This window comes from Phyllostomus discolor, chromosome 10 (assembly GCF_004126475.2).
Source record: "Phyllostomus discolor isolate MPI-MPIP mPhyDis1 chromosome 10, mPhyDis1.pri.v3, whole genome shotgun sequence".
Classification (NCBI taxonomy): Eukaryota; Metazoa; Chordata; class Mammalia; order Chiroptera; family Phyllostomidae; genus Phyllostomus; species Phyllostomus discolor.
The window spans coordinates 52,216,092-52,236,778 of NC_040912.2; the positions used below are offsets into that span (position 1 = coordinate 52,216,092).

General features: G+C 37.2%; 1 protein-coding gene across 1 annotated transcript in view; it reads right to left on the bottom strand.

Moving 5' to 3' along the window:
• Positions 1-20,687, bottom strand: part of VPS41 (VPS41 subunit of HOPS complex) — a 221,749-nt gene that overhangs the window by 188,912 nt on the left and 12,150 nt on the right. Inside the window, 1 exon segment of the mRNA XM_028525988.2 lies at positions 19,798-19,834. Within this exon segment, the coding sequence (XP_028381789.1) occupies positions 19,798-19,834 (37 nt within the window).

Here is a 20,687-nt window from a genome sequence, read left to right on the forward strand (position 1 = left end):
ACAAAAGGCATCAACTCACAAATTCACGAAGCTCTACAAGCCCAAGCATGAAAAATATGAAGAAAATCACAAGGTACATCATATTTTAAAGAAAAAATGACTCACAGAGTAAGAAGTGCTGGGCCTACTGAATATTTTAAGACTTGATAGAACACACTAGGAAGAGACTGCAAACTCAAGTGCTTATGAAAGTTTCTACCTCCATGGCTAAGAACTGTATCTTCACATGGGAAGAGGCTAATTTGTGCATAAGGGGATAGGATGACACATATCAAACATTATGCCATAAGCTTAATGTCAGATCTCTTATTTCATACTGACTCTAAAAAACACTATTGAGAGTTAAATATATTTATTTCATTTTAAAAATTTTCAGTAAACACTAATCAGAAATTTTAAGTAATTTCATTAAGACACACACAATGACAAAATTCAAATTCAGTTATAAATGCTCTGAAGTCAATGCTCTGAATAACACACTACCCAATCTTCTATGAAAGTAATGCTACAAATCACAACAGAAGCCTCCCTCACAATTTTTACGACTACAAATAATATGAACTATGGGATAAACAGAAAACATTTTAAAATGTATTTATTTAGCAGATGCATTAGTTTTCTATTGCTGTTATTATTATACTAATATTTATTGACTTAAAGCAACAAATATATATCATTTCATATAGTGTCTGTGGATAAGTAACGCAGAAGTGGCTTAGCTGAGTGATTCAGACTCCAGGTCTCTCATGGGACTGCAGGCAAGATGCCAGCTGAGGTATGAACCATCTGAAGGCCTGACTGCAGGTAGAGTATCTACTTCCATGATGGCTCACGCAAATGGTCAGCAAGCTGGTACTGGCTGTTAGCAGGAGGGTTTATATTTATATTTCCTTGCCTCATCATGGGCCTCTCCCTAGTGCCCCATGAGTGTCCTCAGGTCATAGAAGTGACTTCTCCCAGAGTAAGTGATCCAAGAAAGAGCAAATTGGAAGCCTCAATGTTATATATGACCTGGCTTCAGAGGTCGTACACTGACACTTTAGCAATATTTTTTGATCATACAGGTCAGCCATGATTCAGAGTGAAAAGGGAGGATACAGGACAGGAATAATAGGAAGCAAGGGTCATTGGAGGCCATTGTGTAGTCTAGCTACAAGAGTAGTAATTACATTTTAAGAACAATAAACCTGGTTAAAAATAGATCAGTATGCCATACATATGATGAGCTGTCTTCTCCAAGCATATATAAGCTATTAGATGTTTATTTAGAAAGAGTGTTAAAATCAAAGAAAACATTAACTACTATTAATTATCCAAGAATATCTTTAAGAACCACTAGCAACAAATGTGCATGTAATAAGCAGTTATATAAAAGACCTATACTATTTTTAATTATATTTTATTGATTATGCTATTACAGTTGTCCCAACTGTTCTCCCTTTCCCCCCTCCACCCAGCATCCCTGACTCCATCAGGCAATCTCCACACCATTGTTCATGTCCATGGGTCATGTGTAGGTTCTTTGGCTACTTCATTTCCTAGACTGTACTTTACCTCTCCATGGCTATTTTGTAACTACCTATTTGTACTTCTTAATCCTTAATCTCTTCACCAATTCTCCCACCTCTCCTCCATCTGGCAACCATCAAAATGCTCTCCGAATCTACGATTCTGTCTTTGTTCTTCTGGTTTACTTAGTTTGCTTTTTAGATTCAATTGTTGATAGATATGTATTTATTGCCATTTTATTCTTCACAGTTTTGATCTTCTTTTTCTTAAACACGTCCCTTTAACATTTCATATAATAATGGTCTGGTGATGATGAACTCCTTTAGTTTTCTCTTTTCTGGGAAGGTCTTTATCTGCCCTTTTATTCTAAATGATATCTTTGCTGGGTAGAGAAATGTTGGCTGCAGGTCTTCATTTTTCATGACTTTGAATAGTTCTTACCAATCCCTTCTAGCCTGCAAAGTTTCTTTTGAGAAATCAGCTGACAGTCTTATGGGAATTTTGCTGCAGGTAACTAACTGCTTTTCTCTCGCTGCTTTTAAGATTCTCTCTTTATTTTTAACCTTTAGCATTTTAATTATGATGTGTCTTGGAGTAGGCTTCTTTGCTTCCATCTTGTTTGGGGTTCTCTGTGCTTCCTGGACTTTCATGTCTATTTCCTTCACCAAATTAGGGAAGTTTCATTATATTTTTCAAACAGATTTCCAATTTCTTACTCTTCCTCTTCTCCTTCTGGCACCCCTACAAAGCAAATGTTGGAACACTTGAAGTTGTCCTAGAGGTAGCTGACACCATCCTCATTTTGGGGGATTCTTCTTTTTTCTTGTTGTTCTGATTGGTTGTTTTTTGCTTCCTCATATTTCAAGTCATTGATTTGATTTTTGGTTTCATGCACTCTACTGCTGTTTCTCTGTAAATAGTTCTCTATTTCAATTAGTGTACCCTTTGTATCTGAATGGACCATTTTTATGCTGTTGAGGTGTTCAGTGAGTTCCTTGATCATCCTTATAACCAGTGTTTTGAACTTTGCATCTGATAGATTGCTTATGTCCATTTTTAGTTCTTTTTCTGGAGTTTTTATGTGTTCTTTCACTTGGGCCATGTTTCTTTGTCTCCTCATTTTAGTAGCTTCCCTGGTTGTTTCTATGTATTAGGTGGAGCTACTATGACTCCCTGTCTTGGTAGTCCCTGTCATGAGCTAATGTAGTAGGTATCCTACAGGGTCCAGTGGCACAGCCTCCCCTATCACCCCCCCTGGGTATTGAGGTATGCACTCCATGTTGGTTGAATACACCCTCCTTTTGTAAGCTGAGACTTGATTTCTGTTGGTAGGTCAATTCAAGGAATTTACCCAGGCCAGTCAGCTGCAAAGATTGGCCATGACCACTGACCACCAACCTCGGCTCTCCATGGAGGATCCGCTGTGTGGGGGCAGGGTGGTGGTGCTTCAGCATGATCTCCAGCTGTCCACTGGTTTGTGCAGGCTCTGGGGTTTCACAGGTGGTGCAGGCCAAGGTCAGCCCCCTCCTGTGTTTTACCCAGGCCACCCTGCATGAGCTACAAATCAATCAGATGGCTGCTACTTGTGCTTGTCTTAGAGGTTCCCAGGCAAAGCGAAGCTGTACATCTAGGCTGGCTGCTACTAGTTCTGGGCCTGGAGCCACTTAGCAAGATGTATGGAGCTTCAGGCTCATTGAGGCTGGCTGTTGCTTGAGAATATTTAGGAAGTTCCGAAGCATGAGCCAAGACCAGCGCCACAGTTACGACTTCTGGCCAACATGGAGGCGTAGATACACACACTGTGCCTCCTCACACAACCAAAATAAGGACAACAACAATTTAAAAACAAAAAACAACCAGTACTGACAGAAAATTGAACTGTATGGAAGTCCAACAACCAAGGAGTTAAAGTAGACATATTCATCCAGACTGGTAGGAGGGGCGGAGTCAGGCAGCCAGGTAGAGATGGGGCGTGGCAAAGTGACAGCTGGTGGACCCAGCAAGGCGGTGGATTGTGGAGGGGGCACAGTGTGCAAGGCATCTGGCAGACGAGACAGTCTCACATTCCCATGCAGTTAAACCAGGTGAAACTGGGGAGTAAGACAACCGAGCAACGCAGGGTCCCAACCCAGTGAAATAAGGCCTCGAAACACTGATTGAAAATACCTGTGGGTGTTGAGGTGCCAGAAGAAATGCCTAGCCTCACAGGAGAGTTTGTAGGGGAGACCCACAGGGTCCTAGAATGTACACAAACCCACCCACCCAGGAATCAGCACCAGAAAGGCCCAATTTGCTTGTGGGAAGCAGAGGAAGTGACTAAAATTCGTCAGAGAGCAGAGCAAGCAGCATTGTTCCCTCTTGGACCCCTGCCCTACATATAGCATCACAACCCAGCAACGTGGGTTGCCCCACCCAGGTGAACACCTAAGGCTCCACCCCTCACTATGTAATAGGCGCGTATCAAGACAAAAAGAAATGGCCCAAACAAAAGAATAGATCAAAGCTCCAGAAAAAATACAACTAAGTGATAAAGAGGTTACCAACCTATCAGCTGCACAGTTCAAAACACTGGTAATCAGGATGCTCACAACATTAGTTTAATTTGGTTGCAAACTAGATGAGAAAATGAAGCCTATGCTAAGTGAAATAAAGGAAAATGTCCAGGGAACCAACAGTGATGGGAAGGAAACTGGGACTCAAATCAATGGAGTGGGCCAGAAGGAAGAAAGATACATCCAATCAGTAAAGAATGAAGAAACAAGAATTCAAAAAAATGAGGAGAGGCTTAGGAACCTTCAGGACATATTTAAACGTTCCAACATCCAAATTATAGAGGTACCAGAAGGAGAAGAGGATGAGCGACAAGTAGAAAAGTTATTTGAACATATAATAAAGAAGAACTTCCCCATTCTGGCAAAGAAAATAGACTTCCAGGAAGTCCAGGAAGCTCAGAGTCCCAAAGAAGTTGGACAGCAAGGAGGAACACACCAAAGCACATCATAATTATAAGATAAGGAGAGGATCTTAAAAGCAGCAAGACAAAAGGAGAGAGTTACCTACAAAGGAGAGCCTGTAAGACTGTCAGCTGATTTCTCAAAAGAGACCTTACAGGCAAGAAGGGGCTGGAAAGAAGTATTCCAAGTCATGAAAGGCAAGGACCTACATCCAAGATTGCTCTATCCAGCAAAGCTTTCATTTAGAATGGAAGGGCAGATAAAGTGCTTCTCAGATAAGGTCAAGTGAAAGAAGTTCATCATCACCAAGCCCTTATTTTATGAAATGGTAAAGGGACTTATCTAAGAAAAAGATAAAAAAACATGTACAGTAAAATGATAGCAAACTCACAAATATTAACAACCACACCAAAAACAAAAAACAAAACAAACTAAGCAAACAACTAGAACAGGAACAGAACCACAGAAATGGAGATCACATGAAGGATTAGCAACAGGGGAGTGGGAGGAGGAGAGAAGGGGAAAAGGTACAGAGAATAAGTAGCGTAGATGCTAGGTAGAAAATAGACAGGGGGAAGGTAAGAATAGTATGGGAAATGTAGAAGCCAAAGAACTTATAAGTATGACACATGGACATGAACTAAAGGGGGGGAATATGGGTGGAAGGGGGTATGCAGCATGGAGGGGAGTGAAGGGGGGAAAACGGGACAACTGCAATAGCATAATCAATAAAATATATTAAAAAAAAGAAAGAAAAGCCATAGTTAACTGCTTGTCTGTGGGCCTGTATGTTGTGTGGGACAGAGCCTCAGAGAATCTCTAGGTCAGGTGCAAACACTGTTAGCTAGGTACATGGAGTCACAGAAATGGCACCCTCTGCTGGCTCTGTGGTTCTTTGAAGGGAGGCTTCAGGATAGGGAAAACGGCCTCTGCCCATCTTTCTGTCTTAGAGAAATCTGTTCCCTTGCTCTTGCCTTTATGCCACACACCAGTTCCTCCCCATATGCTATTGGTGCTTTTCAAGATGCTATTCCAGTGCTGAAACTCAGAGGGAGTGAGTCTGAGTAAGTCCTTGTTCAGGCCCTTTAAGAGGCCCTTCTTGGGAATCTTGGGGTTCCTTTCACTGACTCAAACCCCACTGGTTTTTACAACCAGAAGTTATGGAAGCTTATTTTCCTAGCACTGAAGGACCTGATGTGGGGTTGGGATCCCTCACTCCCAATACACCCCCCCGCAAAAATGTATCTACTATATGTGGATATGAAACCAGCCCATTCCACATGTCTGCCATGCCTATCACTCAGGATGGATGTGCTTTCTTTAATTCTACAGTTGTTGCACTTCTATTTTACTGGATTTCTGACAGTTCTATGTTATGGTTTTTTCTATAGTTTGGTTGTAATTTTGATGTGGTTGTGCGAGTAGGCAAGCCATGTTTACCTATACCTCCATCTTGAGCAGAAGTCAAGACCTATATCTCTTTTAAAAACTAATGTCCCAGACAGTTGGCTCAGTTGGTTGGAGTTCATGCCATTTGGCAAAAGGTTGAGGGTTCAGTCCTGGTTGGTGCATGTGTGGGAGGCAACTGATTGATGTTTCTCACAAAATAGTCTTTCTTTCTTTCCTCTCTCTCTCTCTCTCTCTCTCTCCCCCCCCCCCGCTTCCTTACTTTCTCCCTTCCTCTTTCTCTCTTGCTCTCCCCATCTCCCTCCCTTTTCTCTATCCCTTCTTCTCTAAAATCAACAAACGTAACCTTGGTGAAGGTTAAAAACTAAAGATAAAATAAATAAATTGAAAAATAACGATAACCCAACCCAAGGAGCTGTTACCTGTCAAAAAGTGACATGTTGTTAAAACATGAAACAGCTAATTAACCAAGTCTAAAGAAACCAGGAAAAGTCACAAAAAGTGACAAATAGACACTTCTATTTATGTACCTACAGGCAAAAAATAGAAATCATTACAAAGTTAACATTAAATGTAGCAAAAACACTGTGTGCATTCTGAAGTAAATGTAGTAAATACAAACTGAATCTTGAATGGTAGTCTTTATAATAAGATGTCACATACTGCTCAAGTCTGGACATCAAATGTGCATCCAATGTGAAAAGCTAATTCTAGCCTCTTGACTATTTTGCATAAAAGCACTCATCCACGGACCATTAGATAAACTTACTGTAAATAACGTTTGCCTGTCTTATTTACAATTGAAAACTAAATAATTCCTCTCACAAAAATGTACAAAAATACTTTCACAACCCAGTTCACTGATGTATTTGTGCCAAGCTTCAAAAAACATAAATAAAATGAAAACCTCAATATTAGGCATTTGATATAGAAAATATACTTTTCTGACAGGTATCTTTTATGTTAAGTTCAAAGCATGCTAAAGGTGAATTTTTAAGGTTTTTTTTCTACTAGCTGTAAACAAAGAAAATGGAAAGTGATTCAAAAATACAATTCACAGAGGTTATTCTACTGCTGTAGACTATGTATCACATTTTAAATAAAAACATTTTTTAAAAAATCAAGCAGATTTAATAGTTTCACTTCATAAAAAATTTAAATACAAAGAAGACTTCCATACAATTTGAACTTCCATGGAAAACCACCAGTGTTAATAAAAAGCTAATCATAATTTTTGTTAAATGTTAATAATTGTGCAAACCTACAAATAAAACCATCAACAGTTTGAGTTGAGATGACAGTTAACTGTGCTTCTAACACAACCTAGCAGAACAGTACAAGTCCTAACTTGCAGCTAAGCAAAGATAAGAACAGACTGACATTTACACACACTAGAAAAATTTGTAGCTTTCCTTTAAAAAAAATCAACTAACATAGATTTTCACTAAGTGTACAGCACTTTTAATTCAAGACAAGTCCTTTAAACCACTGTATAGGATTCTAGAACACTCTGAAAATAAATTTCATATCATAGTCATTCTTACTAAATTTTGAACTTAAAAAATTTACTTTGGTGATAACAAATTAAGGCAATTAAAGATTATAATTTTGTTACTAACTGTAGGAGACTGTTCTGCATGGCGTGGGCCCAGCTCCCACTCAGAGATGCACAGGACCCATGCCCACAGACAGGTTCTCACATGGGGAATCAGGTCTGCATTGTACCTAGACTGCTATGAGACTTGCTTTTGCTAAAACTCCCTCATCCTGAATTGAGACAGCAAACGATTACTGCAAATCTTTAAAGTAACTTCCTAAAATCCATGCTAAACCTTCCAAGGATGAGTTGTAAACCAGTTCAACCACTTTTCCCTTTGCATTTACAAATATCCTTCTTCTGTGATGTGGTGATTAGCACCATCCTCTCCTTTGTTTTCTGTAAAACGTAACCACCTAAAGCAAACCTATGCATAGTAAATGAGGACCATCATGTAATGTGCCTAGAAAAGCATTAAAAGATTTTCAAGGCAAGGGTCGGGGCACTCTCCTCTTGAGAGAGAAGCTGCGCCATCCCTTTTCCTCCACAGGACTCAGTAGCCCGTGTGAATTTGTCTTGTCTCATCCATAACATCGAGAACCCCAGGAGCTGTGGTTCATGCCAACTAACACCAAAGGATAAATTTGCATGGACAGAGTCCTCAAGAATATTGCATTCTTCATCTGATAATTTCAAATTTGTGTACAAGAACATTTTTTGTGTCTATGATCAAGTTTTCATGCTGTCTTAACCTTATCCATATCTTCCTCACATCAGTACATTTTAAAACTCATTATTATAGTCCAAATAAACCCTTGGATTTTACTTTTTAAAACTGTGTGTCACATGATTTCTGGAGGTTAACCAGAATATCACTACATTTTCTATTGTTACTATTAATACATAGAACTTAAATTTTTATTTCTGGATATCATTTATTAAAATCCAGTTCTGTCTTGTGTGTTTTTTTCCCTACAAAATAAAATGATACTAACTAGACTGAAGGGGAAAAGTAAGATAAAAAGTTCAATTAAATTACTGAAGAATAGCACCAGTTGAGCACTCTTAGACAATTCATAATCTCACTTTATGGAGATGGCCTTTATCCCATCCCATTTCACCTGTGAGAAAGACTTCAGCTGAACTTGTAGGGATATCAATAAGGTGAATGGTTTAGTTCTCTTACCATTGACTACATCTGACTAGGACAAATACTTTTAAATGAATATCCAGTGGTTTAAACCTAGATATAATAAGGAACACTAACCTATTTAAAAAAACTCTTATTGTTAAGAAAATGCAATTTAAACTTCCACAATGAAAAAACAAGTATTAATAAAAGCAAATTAATAATCAATGTGGATATGAAGGTACAAAATAAAGTTTTTCCTCCTCTAGAACATTCTCCCTTGAATTCTAATTACTTTAAGGAAAATTGAAATTTTCAAAATTAGTACTCAACCTTTTAAGTTTAAGATATAAAAAAGCCATTAAAGTTTAATATCAGAACATTTGAATTTTAGAACATTTGGATTTAAAAATTTTTTCTTTTTACAAATCATGCTCCATGACATACTAAAATATTTCTTTCTGATCATTATTAGAAAAAAATAGAGGGAAAACAACAACAAAAAGTTGGTGTCAAATACAAATTAAGATTTTTAAAAAAATCATAACTGAAATTATACTGTAAGTCAATCACATTCAAATTGAGTTTCAAAAACAAAACTAACAAACTTAATAACACATCTCTATAACATGGTACTATCAACAAATTCAACAGAGTCAAAAACAACTACCTATCATTGTACAAATCATATATAAATAAACATTTATTTGAAACTATAATGGTATCAATAAATGTACACGGACAACATAGGACATCTCCAAATATATCAATTTTGAACTTGTCCAGAAAAAATAGAAGAGATCTATGATGAGAAAATTTGTATAAAAAAGACCCTACATATTAAGATTCAAAATTAATTAAGGACAAATGAAGACTTTAATTAGCTTTGTAATACCACCACCCCTCCCCACCCCCACAAATGAATAGCACTTCCTAAAAAGGTAAATTCAACTATTAATTATTGTACGCAACAGTACTATTACAGAAAGATGATTTTACTTACACAAAAAGATGATTGCCTGGTAAGAAAGATGGCTTTATATATACTTCTAAAATGTCAAAAGATACCAAGAAAATTATATAAACATGCTGACAGAGTAATTTCTGGTGTTTATTAATAACACAAGGTACTTAGCTGCCTCAATGACCAAACTTTTTAAGAAAGTGACATAGAAATAATGGAATTCATGTACAATAAAACAACTGTGGTCAAAACTCTCAGGATGCCTTTCATTCAGGCTGGTGACAGGTAAGCAATTACATTCATATATGAATGCAAATAATGTTATCAAATTCTTGGTTTTCAAGCAATACTACTATTACTAAAAACATATTAACCCCCCTAAATTAGCTAAAATTAGGAGATAGAAAATGTAACCTAGATGATATGGGTCTACTTTATCATATAGAGAGAAAACTCATAATGAATCTATTCATATCCATATATTATTTTAAAAAGCATAAAATACATATGGTTAAATAAGTGGTCTTTAACTGGAGATTATTTTGTGCTTCTGGGACATACATTAGGTGATGTCTGGAGACATATTTGTTGTCATAACTGAGTGGGAGGAGATGGTGCTATTGGCATCTTGTGGGTAGAAGCCAGGGATGATGCTAAACATCCTACAATGTATAGGACAATCTCTCAGAGCAAAAAAATTATGTGGCCAATGATGAGAAGGATGAGAAACCCTGGGTTAAATAAATTTCACAAGATTAAATATTGTACAGACATTAAAATATATTTGCAAAGACTAATAACAAAGAGAAATGTTCTCAAAATATTTTATTAGGTGAAAAACACAGGTCATAAAACCTGTGTTGCATGATTCAAGTTTTACCGAAGAAATTTATATACATATGTGGTGGGGAATCAGCATAACTACCAAAACCACAGTAACTGTTCCATGCTTCAGTTTCTCCATCTATAGAATAGAAATGATAATAGGACCCATATCATGGAGTTGCTGTGATCATTCCAGAAGACAGCAAATAAAATCACTATTGTGAGCTATTGTCAATATTTTCTAAATTTTCTAAAATAAACATATATTTATTACAGAAATAACTATATGACAAAAATAAATAGTATTTTTAAAGCCATTGTTCAGCATCCTCTTCAAAACCTTATATCGACTGAACTAAGATCCTAATCTCTCAAAGCTGCTTTCCTTACCATAGTATTTCAACTGGACAAGTGAGAAAAAGTTGAGCTTGTAGTAATTGAAGAGCTCTACTTAAGATTCACAAGATATGAAGTCTTCATAACCCCTGGTCTCTCCTTTGCCCTGTAGTATCAGAATTTCATGTTCAATTGAAGGAGGAAAAATAAGGTGAAGGTTCCTATGCCCCAAGACAAATACCATATACAGGATCTACTCCCATCATTTATTTTATATTGGGAAAGCAATAAGAATACATAGAAGATAAAAGAGAGAGAGAGAGAGAGAGAAAAGCAAATAAGCTTTTCATTTTCTTCAGCCATTTGGAAGAACCTTACCAATCTTCCAGATACGCCACTCAGGTGGACAATTCCTGCCACTAAAGCCAACAAACATAACACTCTTTTCCTTTCTTTTCAATATGCCTTGGTGATCACATCCTTAGAAGTAGGGTTTATGCCTTTTCATTGTTCTGAACTTCACCCAACAAAACTACGGGTACCTAATAAACACCAGTGAAAACAAAAGTATCATATTTTGCTATGCATAATGTGCTCCTGTGTATAATGCACACCCATGTTTTTTGTGCATATTACACATGTGATTATTATACCCATTACTGCACCCATGGTATGTAATAATTATATCCATGTATAATGCACATCCTTATTTTTCCCTCAAAAATTTGAGCAAAAAAGTGCACATTCTACACAGCAAAATATGGTACTTGGTAACAACAGACCATATTACTAATAAGAAACTTTCCTAAGACACTCTCATTGAGATTTCCACATAGGAAAATTCAAATCATACAATATCAGCCAAAAGGAACCTCAAAGAGCATCTGAACTATGTAGTATTTTACAGACAGGGAGGTGGAGGTATCAGAGAAAGGGAAGGGGGTGGCTATTTTGCAACAGTATAAATTAGAATTATAGATAAATGTACAGAAATGAAGCTCTATCACCATCTTCTAACATCAGTAGCAGAGGTCCTACAAACTAAATTTTCACGAAAATTTACATTTATTTATAATGTATATGTTTAATCTTATATAAAAAATGCTACAGTTCTCAGGATTATTTTATGTTTTAGAGGAGATTAAATACCTCCGAAGCATTCTCAATTGCACATTTATAATCCAGGTGCAAAGAAGCACTTTGCTGACCACTCCCAACAAAGCCCCTGTCAGCTTCTCAAAAGTTTCTATGAAGAAACAAATAAAGATAAAAACCTACAATAGCAATAAAAATTAAGATAAATGGTTATCAAAATCAAGGAAAATCTAATACTTACGTTTAATATGAATTAGAATTCATGACATACCTTGATTTGTTTGATGAAAACATAAACCACCTGAACAAAAGGTAGAAAGATGCTTTCTATCAACCCTCCACCCTCAAAACTTGGAGCCTGCCTCTCTCAACTGAGCAGATACCCACCTCACCCCTTAGGCCCTGTCCTTCAAAAGGAAGTAAATATCTGCAGCCTCACCCATTGTTTCTCCACAGCGACACTTTCAGCTGGGGCTACCAATTATCTACATCTTTCTTCTACTAGCAGAACCACCAGTCCCTAATAGCTGGGCAGTGTATTATCAATGGCCTACAAGTCCCTGCCATAAACCCTGCAGGAGTAGAGAACACTGATAGCAGGAAGATGGGCACTGCAGGGAACCAAAGAACACTAACAAAGTTAAAGCAAAAATGCATTAATAAACTAGAAAACTGAGCAATTAGTAAGTCTAAGGATGAATACTTTTTAAAGACAAATGGAATAAAATAACCACAGAATAAACCAAGAAAAGTCAAAATACTATAGCTTATCTCCTGCAGAAAGGCCTGGACAGTTTTAGCAGCAAGTTCTATTAACAACTCTCAAAGAATAGGAAATTTGTAAGCTATTTCACCAGTTGCACAACATGGAAATATTAAAAACTTCTCAATCGTTTTTAAACCCTGATATCAAAACTCCCAAAGTATATCAAAGGAAGAAAACATAGTTTAGTCATCTCACATAAAAATTTAAATGTGGAAGGTCTAAATAGAATTTCATAAATTAAATCCAGGCTGCAAAGAAAGAAATCCCTTAAAGTCTTGATCCATTTATTCACTCAGGGAACAATCAATCCCTAATGTCAAGTGCGATTATCATTTAAACAACATTCTTGAACAATTACTGAAAAAAAGATACACATTTTACTAAAAATATAGCCCCTGACAGTATCAGCAGTTTCAGTACAACTATTTTTTCCCTTGTTGGATGTACTTTATTCCCAAACCCTGAGAAATAAAGCCTAATGAAAAGTACTAAAGGAACAAGATCATTCAATCACATTATTTACTGTATTAGTTTCCCATATCTGCTATAACAAATTACAATAGACTCAGTGGCTTAAAACAATACCAACTTGCTGTCTTACAGTCCAATACAGATCTCACTGGGCTAAAATCAAGATACTAGCAAATCTGCATTTCTCTGGAGGCTCTTGGGGAGAATCTGTTTACTTGACTTTTCCAGCTTTTGTAAGCCACCTCCGTTCCTTGTTTATGGGTCTCCTCCTCCCTCTCTACCTTCAAAGCCAGCAAGGGTGAGTTGGGTCCTTAATCACATCACTCTGAATTCTAGCTCCCTCCTCTACTGGTAAAGACCTTGTGACTAAACTGGCCCAGCCTGGATAATCCAGGATAATCTCCCTATTTTAAAGTCAGCTGATTAATAAAGTTAATTCCATCTGCAATCTTATTTCCCTTGCCACAAAACAACATAGTCACAGATCCTAGGAATTAAGACATAGGCATCTTGGGGAGACCATTATTCTGCCCACCAATTTTCTGCCATTACTAAGAACAGTATAAGAATCAGAGAGAATACAAATAATGGTGGGCTATGGAACTGAATGCCCCAAGCCAAACCCAAAGCTAAAACCCAGTTCTAACTTGTTTGTCCCTAAATTAAATCAAAATACTTTCATGGAATACAACAGTTCTCTGCTTAAGTCAAGAGGCCAGGAGTGGTCCTTGATATCTATTTTTGATGAAGGGATCTCAAAACCCCAGTTTCACCATTCCCGAAATAAAGACATAATGCTAGTTTCATATAGTTGCTGTCAGAATTACTGAAATCGATCCATTTATTCACTCATGAGCAGCTCTGCTAGTGAGACCATAGTGACAGGGTCCCCTGCCCTCATGAAAGTGCCTGGCATAGAACTGGACAAATAATAAAACAGCATCAACCACATGTTTAATGAATACCTTCTAAAACAGGCATAGTGCTAAATACATACTACCTCCTTTAACAGTTATTCAATAAATGTGTCCCTTATGAGCATTCTAGATGTCACCAATTGAAAATACACAGTAAAGAACTTCCTAGAGTATCAAAAACATTTTGCCAACCCACTCTCTCTTGTGTCCAGCCAAGTCCTACCAGCACCCCAAACATTAGGAGTCACAACTGCTCTTGTGAGGATCACCAATGGCCTCAACTTTGCAGATCCAAGGATGAATCCCTGAAGTTCATCTGATTCCTCCTCTCAGGAGCATTTGCACAGTTGACATGCTCTTCTTCTGAGATGCATTCCACCCTCACCTTCTTGGACACCACTCTCATTCTGTTCTCTTCCTACCTCACTGACTACTCGTTTTCAGTCTCCTGTGCTGATTTCCTGTCATGAACCAGATGCTGCAGTACCATTAATGATCAGGCATCAGACCTGATTCATCTGACCTCATGCCCTAAATGATCTCAATCCAGTTTCATGGTTTTAAATGCTATCGAAATATTTGACCTCAAATTCTCTCCAGCTCAGAACCTGCACTAGTATATCTTCATCCAACTACCTACCTAAAATTTCCCCCTGGATGTCTAACTGACATCTCCAACTTAAAATACCCACATTGAAACTCCTAATATACCCCCCACCACCAACATCTCACCCTGAACATCAAAAACCAGTTATAGCCAGTCTTCACCTATCTCAGTTAACCTCTCTACCTTTCTAGTAGGTCAGCCTTGATTCCTATCATTCACTTGCATGCCCACATCCTAGATAGGAAAATATATTGACTTCACTTCAAAATGTCCTAAGAGTTCAGTCAAAGCCTCCTAACTGATTGTGCTGCTTCCTATTTGCTACCTCTCCCACCCATTTGTTTTTTTTTCAACAGCACCCAGAGTGATCTTACTAAAACAATGACTCTCCAGTGGATTCCCATCTTACTCACAGTAAAAACTGAAATCTGTAATTGACTTACAGGCTATATGTTCTTGGCCACTCATTACTTCATTCCCTACCACACAGCTCCAACCCCCAGTCATACCCTTAAAGATCATACCCTTAAAGATCTAGCATGACCCCACTTGACATACTGCATTTGCTCTTGCTTTTACCTACAATACCTTTCCCCCAGATATTTACTCAAATGTCTTCTTCTTAGAGAGGCATTACCTGACCAGGACAAACAGTACCTCTTCAGCCCACTCTCCACAGGCCTCTTAACCAATGTTATTTTTTTATTATCTACAACATTTATCACCACCTGATATAGCTACGTATGTTTCTGCCTGCTGTCTCCCTCCTTAATCAAATACTGGTGTATGTTAGCACCCAAAGATGAAAGTATTCAATAAATATTTGCTGAGTAAATATAATAATAATCAATCAGTCTATTTGGCCTACTTAAATAATTTTTCTCCTAGGTAGTGAAATTAAATTCTGTTCAAAGATACATCATACCAGAGTCATGTTTATCTTTCCAATCTCTAACAAATAGCAGAAATACAGGTTCACAAATCTGTACTGCATCCAGAAAGTTTCTAATAAGTTTCCAAACAAATAATTTTTATAATATATACTTCAAAGGGAATGTTTATCCATGCCTGAATGATGCAATAATTCATCATTCAGAACTTGTTAATATTAATAGCTCATTAAATGAAACAGCAAAGTTTTACTTCAAATGTATTTGGAAGAATATATAATAATTCTGCGGTCCATTTTTCTCAGCAATCAATCTCCTAACAAGGCACATTACCATTTTAGTTACCAGTTGCTCTAAGTTCATTTATTAAAACTAATATATGTAAAGAATCCATTTATATTTCACTAAATGATTCACAATGTTCTAACCACCAGGTAAGATAAATAAATTATTTTTGTGTGATGTATTTTCTGATTAAAAAAAGCTATCTACTGATTTCTCATAATGATTGATTTTCACTTTAACAAAACTGATAAAGAACACTGTGACTGATGCATCTAAAAGTAGCATTTTAATATTAATTTCTCATATACATTGCATGCAGGTTTATTTTAAATAGCTATTTGTCAGTCCATTTGGTTTATAGAAATTAATATATATAACATATTTAAGGCCTCCTATTTGTGATATTTGCAAGAACTAAGCCAGATATTAATGGACATCTATTCAGGGAGTATGTTTATTAATAACAAAAGTTACAAAGACAGAGGTAACACTAATTAAGTCTCTGTTATTACATGCCATGGTCCAGACAAGGGGTATTGTAATTTATATGCAATATGCAATCTTTGCTACAAAGGAACACAATACAAGCAGAATAAGCCTGAGTTTAACTATTCAATTGCTTTCACAAATAATAAAAGGTCACTGGAACCCATACCTGGTACAAAGCAGACCTTATTACCTATCAATTTCCACTAGGTACACTCCTCTATTTCCTTGTCAGCCCTCTTCAGCCTAATTGGTTTTCCCTTGTTATTCTTCTCTGTGCTGTACAAGTTCAATCTTGTAGTGCTGGGCTAACAATTTGAGATTCTACTGCAAACTTCTCTGTATAACACACTAAACTCTTTTAAAAGGTAAAATATACTTCTACATAAACAATATACCAAGAACCTATTCAAAATATAGCAGAGCTTTAAAAATACACTTCTCTATGAAACAGAGCTGCTTCAGTTTCCAGCTATATGATCAAAGTATTACATAGTACACTCGTCCATACATAAACAGGAAACACTCTACAGAAAATGATGACATTTCCGTATGTTGATGACACAATTTCCTCTCCCTGCACCACTGAATCTACTCAGAAATAAATGTATTCTCTGTTAAGCCACTATAATTTGGAACTGTTGTTACCTGCAGCACAAACAGCCTCTCCTGCCTCATACAGTACCTGACAAGACTGGTAACACATATTTAATGAGATAATTCATGCAAAAGCACTTAGCACATAGTAAGTGGACCTGAAAATTGAAGCAAATGATGATTCGTCATTATTTAAATACTGTCTTCCTTTAAAATGTACAAGAATGAATCAGAAGTTAGATTTATCTGGCCAGGATTTTAAAAGCAGGCCATCATAAAAGTGTTTCAATAGGCAATTATAAATCCCCTTAAAATAAATGAATAGGATATCTCAACAAAAGAAAGAGATATCATTAAAAAATGAAACATTTATAACTAGAAAATATAATAACCACAAGAAATAACTCACTGAAGGACTTCCAGCCAAGATGTAGGTAGATACACTTTGCCTCCTAGCACAACCAAAAGAGGACAACAATTTAAAACCAAAACCACCAGAACTGCCAGAAAATCAAACCATATGGAAGTCCCAACAACCAAGGAGTTAAGAAGAAACATTCAACCAGACTGGTATGAGGGACAGGACGGGAAGCCAGGGCACAAGAAGACAAGCAGCAAGGCAGCAACTGGCAGAGGTGGCTGGCAGTCCCACATTTGCACAAGGGTAAACAAGGAGGAACAACAGGGGGGTGAGACAACTACCACTCCAGGGTTCCAGTGCAGGAAAAACTAAAACCTCAAACCTCTGGCTGTAAAAACCTGTGGAGGTTCCAATGATGGGAGAAACTCCCAGTCTCAAGGAGAGTTCACTGAAAAGACCCATAGGGTCATAGAATGTACACAAACCCATCCACCCAGGAATCAGCATCAGAACGGCCCAATTGCTTGTGGGTAGCAAGGAAGTGACTAAAGTTGGCAGAGAACTGACTAAATGGCATTGTTCCCTCTCAGATCCCTCCCCCCACATACACAACAACCTGGGTTGCCCCGCCCTGGCGAATACCTAAGGCTCTACCCCTTACTAACAAACAGGCAAGCTGAGACAAAAGAATATGGTTCTTTGAAATGAAAAGAACAGATCAAAAGTCCAGAAATAGAACTAAGGAACAAAAAAGGCAGACAACCTATCAGATGCAGAGTTCAAAACCACTGGTAATCAGGATGCTCACAGAATAGTTGAGTTACAGTGGCAAAATAGAGAAAAAAGTGAAGGCTATAAAAGTGAAATAAAGGAAAAGGCACAGGGAACCAACAATGAAGGGAAGGAAAATGGGACTCAAATCAATGGTTTGGACTAGAAGGAAAAAATACACATTTGACCAGAAGAGAATGAAGAAATATTCAAAAAAAATGAAAAGCTTAGGAACCTCCAGGGCAATTTTAAACGTTCCAATATCTGAATCAGAGGGTACCAGAAGGAAAAGAGGAACCAGCAAGAAACTGAAGACGTAATGAAGGAGACCTTCCCCAATCTGGCAAAGGAAATATGCTTCTAGGAAGTCCAGGAAGCTCAGAGAGCCACAAATGAGCTGGACCCAAGGAAGTACACACCAAGGCACATCATAATTACATTAGCCAAGATTAAAGATAAAGAGAGAATCTTAAAAGCAGCAAGAGAAAGGAGACAGTTACCTACAAAGGGTTCCCGTAAGACTCGCAGCTGATTTCTCAAAAGAAACCTTACAGGCAAGAAGGGGCTGGAAGAAAATATTCAAAGTCATGAAAAGGCAAGGACCTACATCCAAGATGACTCTATCCAACGAAACTATCATTTAGAATGGAAGAGCAGATATAGTGCTTCCCAGATAAGGAGTTCATTATCATCAAGCTCTTATTACATGAAATGTAAAAGATACTTATCTAAAAAGAAGATGATCAAAAATACGAACAGAAAATGACAACAACCTCACAACTATCAACAACTGAACCTAAAGAAAACAAAACAAAAACAAAAAACAAACTAAGCAAACAACTGGAACAGGAACAGAATCACAGAAATGGAGATCACATGGAGGGTTATCAGCGGGGAAGGGCAAGGGGAGAATGGAGAAAAGGTACAGGGAATAATAAGCATAAATGTTAGGTACAAAGTAGAGAGTGGGGGTTAAGAATAGTATAGGAAATGGAGAAAGCCGAAGAACATATATGTACAACCCTTGGACATGAGCTAAGTGAGTGCAATGCTGGTTGGAGAGGGTGGATGCAGGGCAAAGGGGAATAAAGGGAGGAAAAAATGGGACAAACTATAATACCATAACCAATAAAGTATATTTAAAAAAAAACACTATATGCAATATCAACACAAATTTAATAGACTGTAACAGCTACAATCAACATCGATATAAATCTCTAGCTGTTTATCATAAATATATTAATATTCCTCTGAGCTAAAAATATTAAAAGAAAATATATAATTATTATTAAATCCATCTGTATAATTGATGCACTAATTAATCTGTATTATGCTTAAAACATTTTCCTTCTGCATATTCTTGAAAAGGAATTTTTTAAAAAGCCCTTCCTTATATCCCTTGTTTTCCTTAAAATACAATCTTTAATACAGCTTAGTTCCCAACAGCTTTTTAAGGTAACTGTTTCCCTTTTTGATTTTATGAAATAAGCCATCAATTCAATGACTCAGATTTTCAGCAATGAGTACACCACATTTATGAAAAGAATGAGTAAGAATAATATTGTAGAACCTACAATGGTTGTTTTTTAAATAGGTTTTAAAATGTCAAGATTAGTTTATAAACTTGTGTCAATTTTCCCATGCTTCGGGTTAAAAGACTGTTCAATAAAAGGAGAAAACTTTTTGTTCCTTTTCTTGTTCTGTTTTGAAGATAATCCAATTTAACATTTTTAAAGACAACTGGTATGTTTTTCCCCAGGGCTCAATCAATTATGGCTCTAGTTTATCATCCCAGCCTTGGGAAACACTGTATTAGCAAGACTGAAGGTGGTCATGATGATAACGTGGTTAGCTAGAAATCCTCAGGCTCCTGAATCACCACCTTACACTCAGACTCATCAGTAGATTCTTCAAGGGACCCAGTTTCCTACAAAGCAATAAGGGGGAAAATGGTCAGAAAAACTGAGAAAGAATAAAAAATATTTTGTCTTTTCTTTTGTTTTTGAGTATATTTATGTTTATTTGTCCCCACCTCCACTTTTAAATATACTTTATTGATTATGCTATTACAGTGTCCCATTACCCCCTTTTCATTCCCCTCCACCCTGCAGACACTATCCCAAGCACATTCCCCTCTTTAGTTCATGTCCATGTGTCATAAGTTCTTTAGCTTCTACATTTCCCATACTATTCTTGCCCTCCCCCATCTATTTTCTACCTATCATCTATGCTACTTATTCTCTGTACCTTTTCCCCCTCTCTCCTCCTCCCAATCCCCTGTTGCTAACCCTCCATGTGACCTCCATTTCTTGTGGTTCTCTTCCGGTTCTAGTTGTTTGCTTGTTGTTTTTGTTTGTTTTTAGGTGTGGTTTGTAATAATTGTGTTTGCTGTCATTTGTACTATACATGTTTTTTATCTTCTTTTTCTTAGATAAGTCCCTTTACACTTCATAAAATAAGGGCTTGGTGATGATGAACTCCTTTAACTTGACCTATATCTGAAAGCACTTATATGCCTTTCCATTCCAAATGAAGTTTTGCTGGATACAGCAATCTTGGATGTAGGTCCTTGCCTTTCATGACTTGGAATACTTCTTTCCGGCCCCTTCTTGCCTGTAAGGTCTCTTTTGAGAAATCAGCTGACAGTCTGATGGGAAGCTCCTTTGTAGGGTGACTGGTCCTTATCTCTTGCTGCCCTCTAGGATTCTCTCCTTCATTTTCACCTTGGCTAATGTAATTATGATGTGTGTTGGTGTGTTCCTCCTTGGTCCAACTTCTTT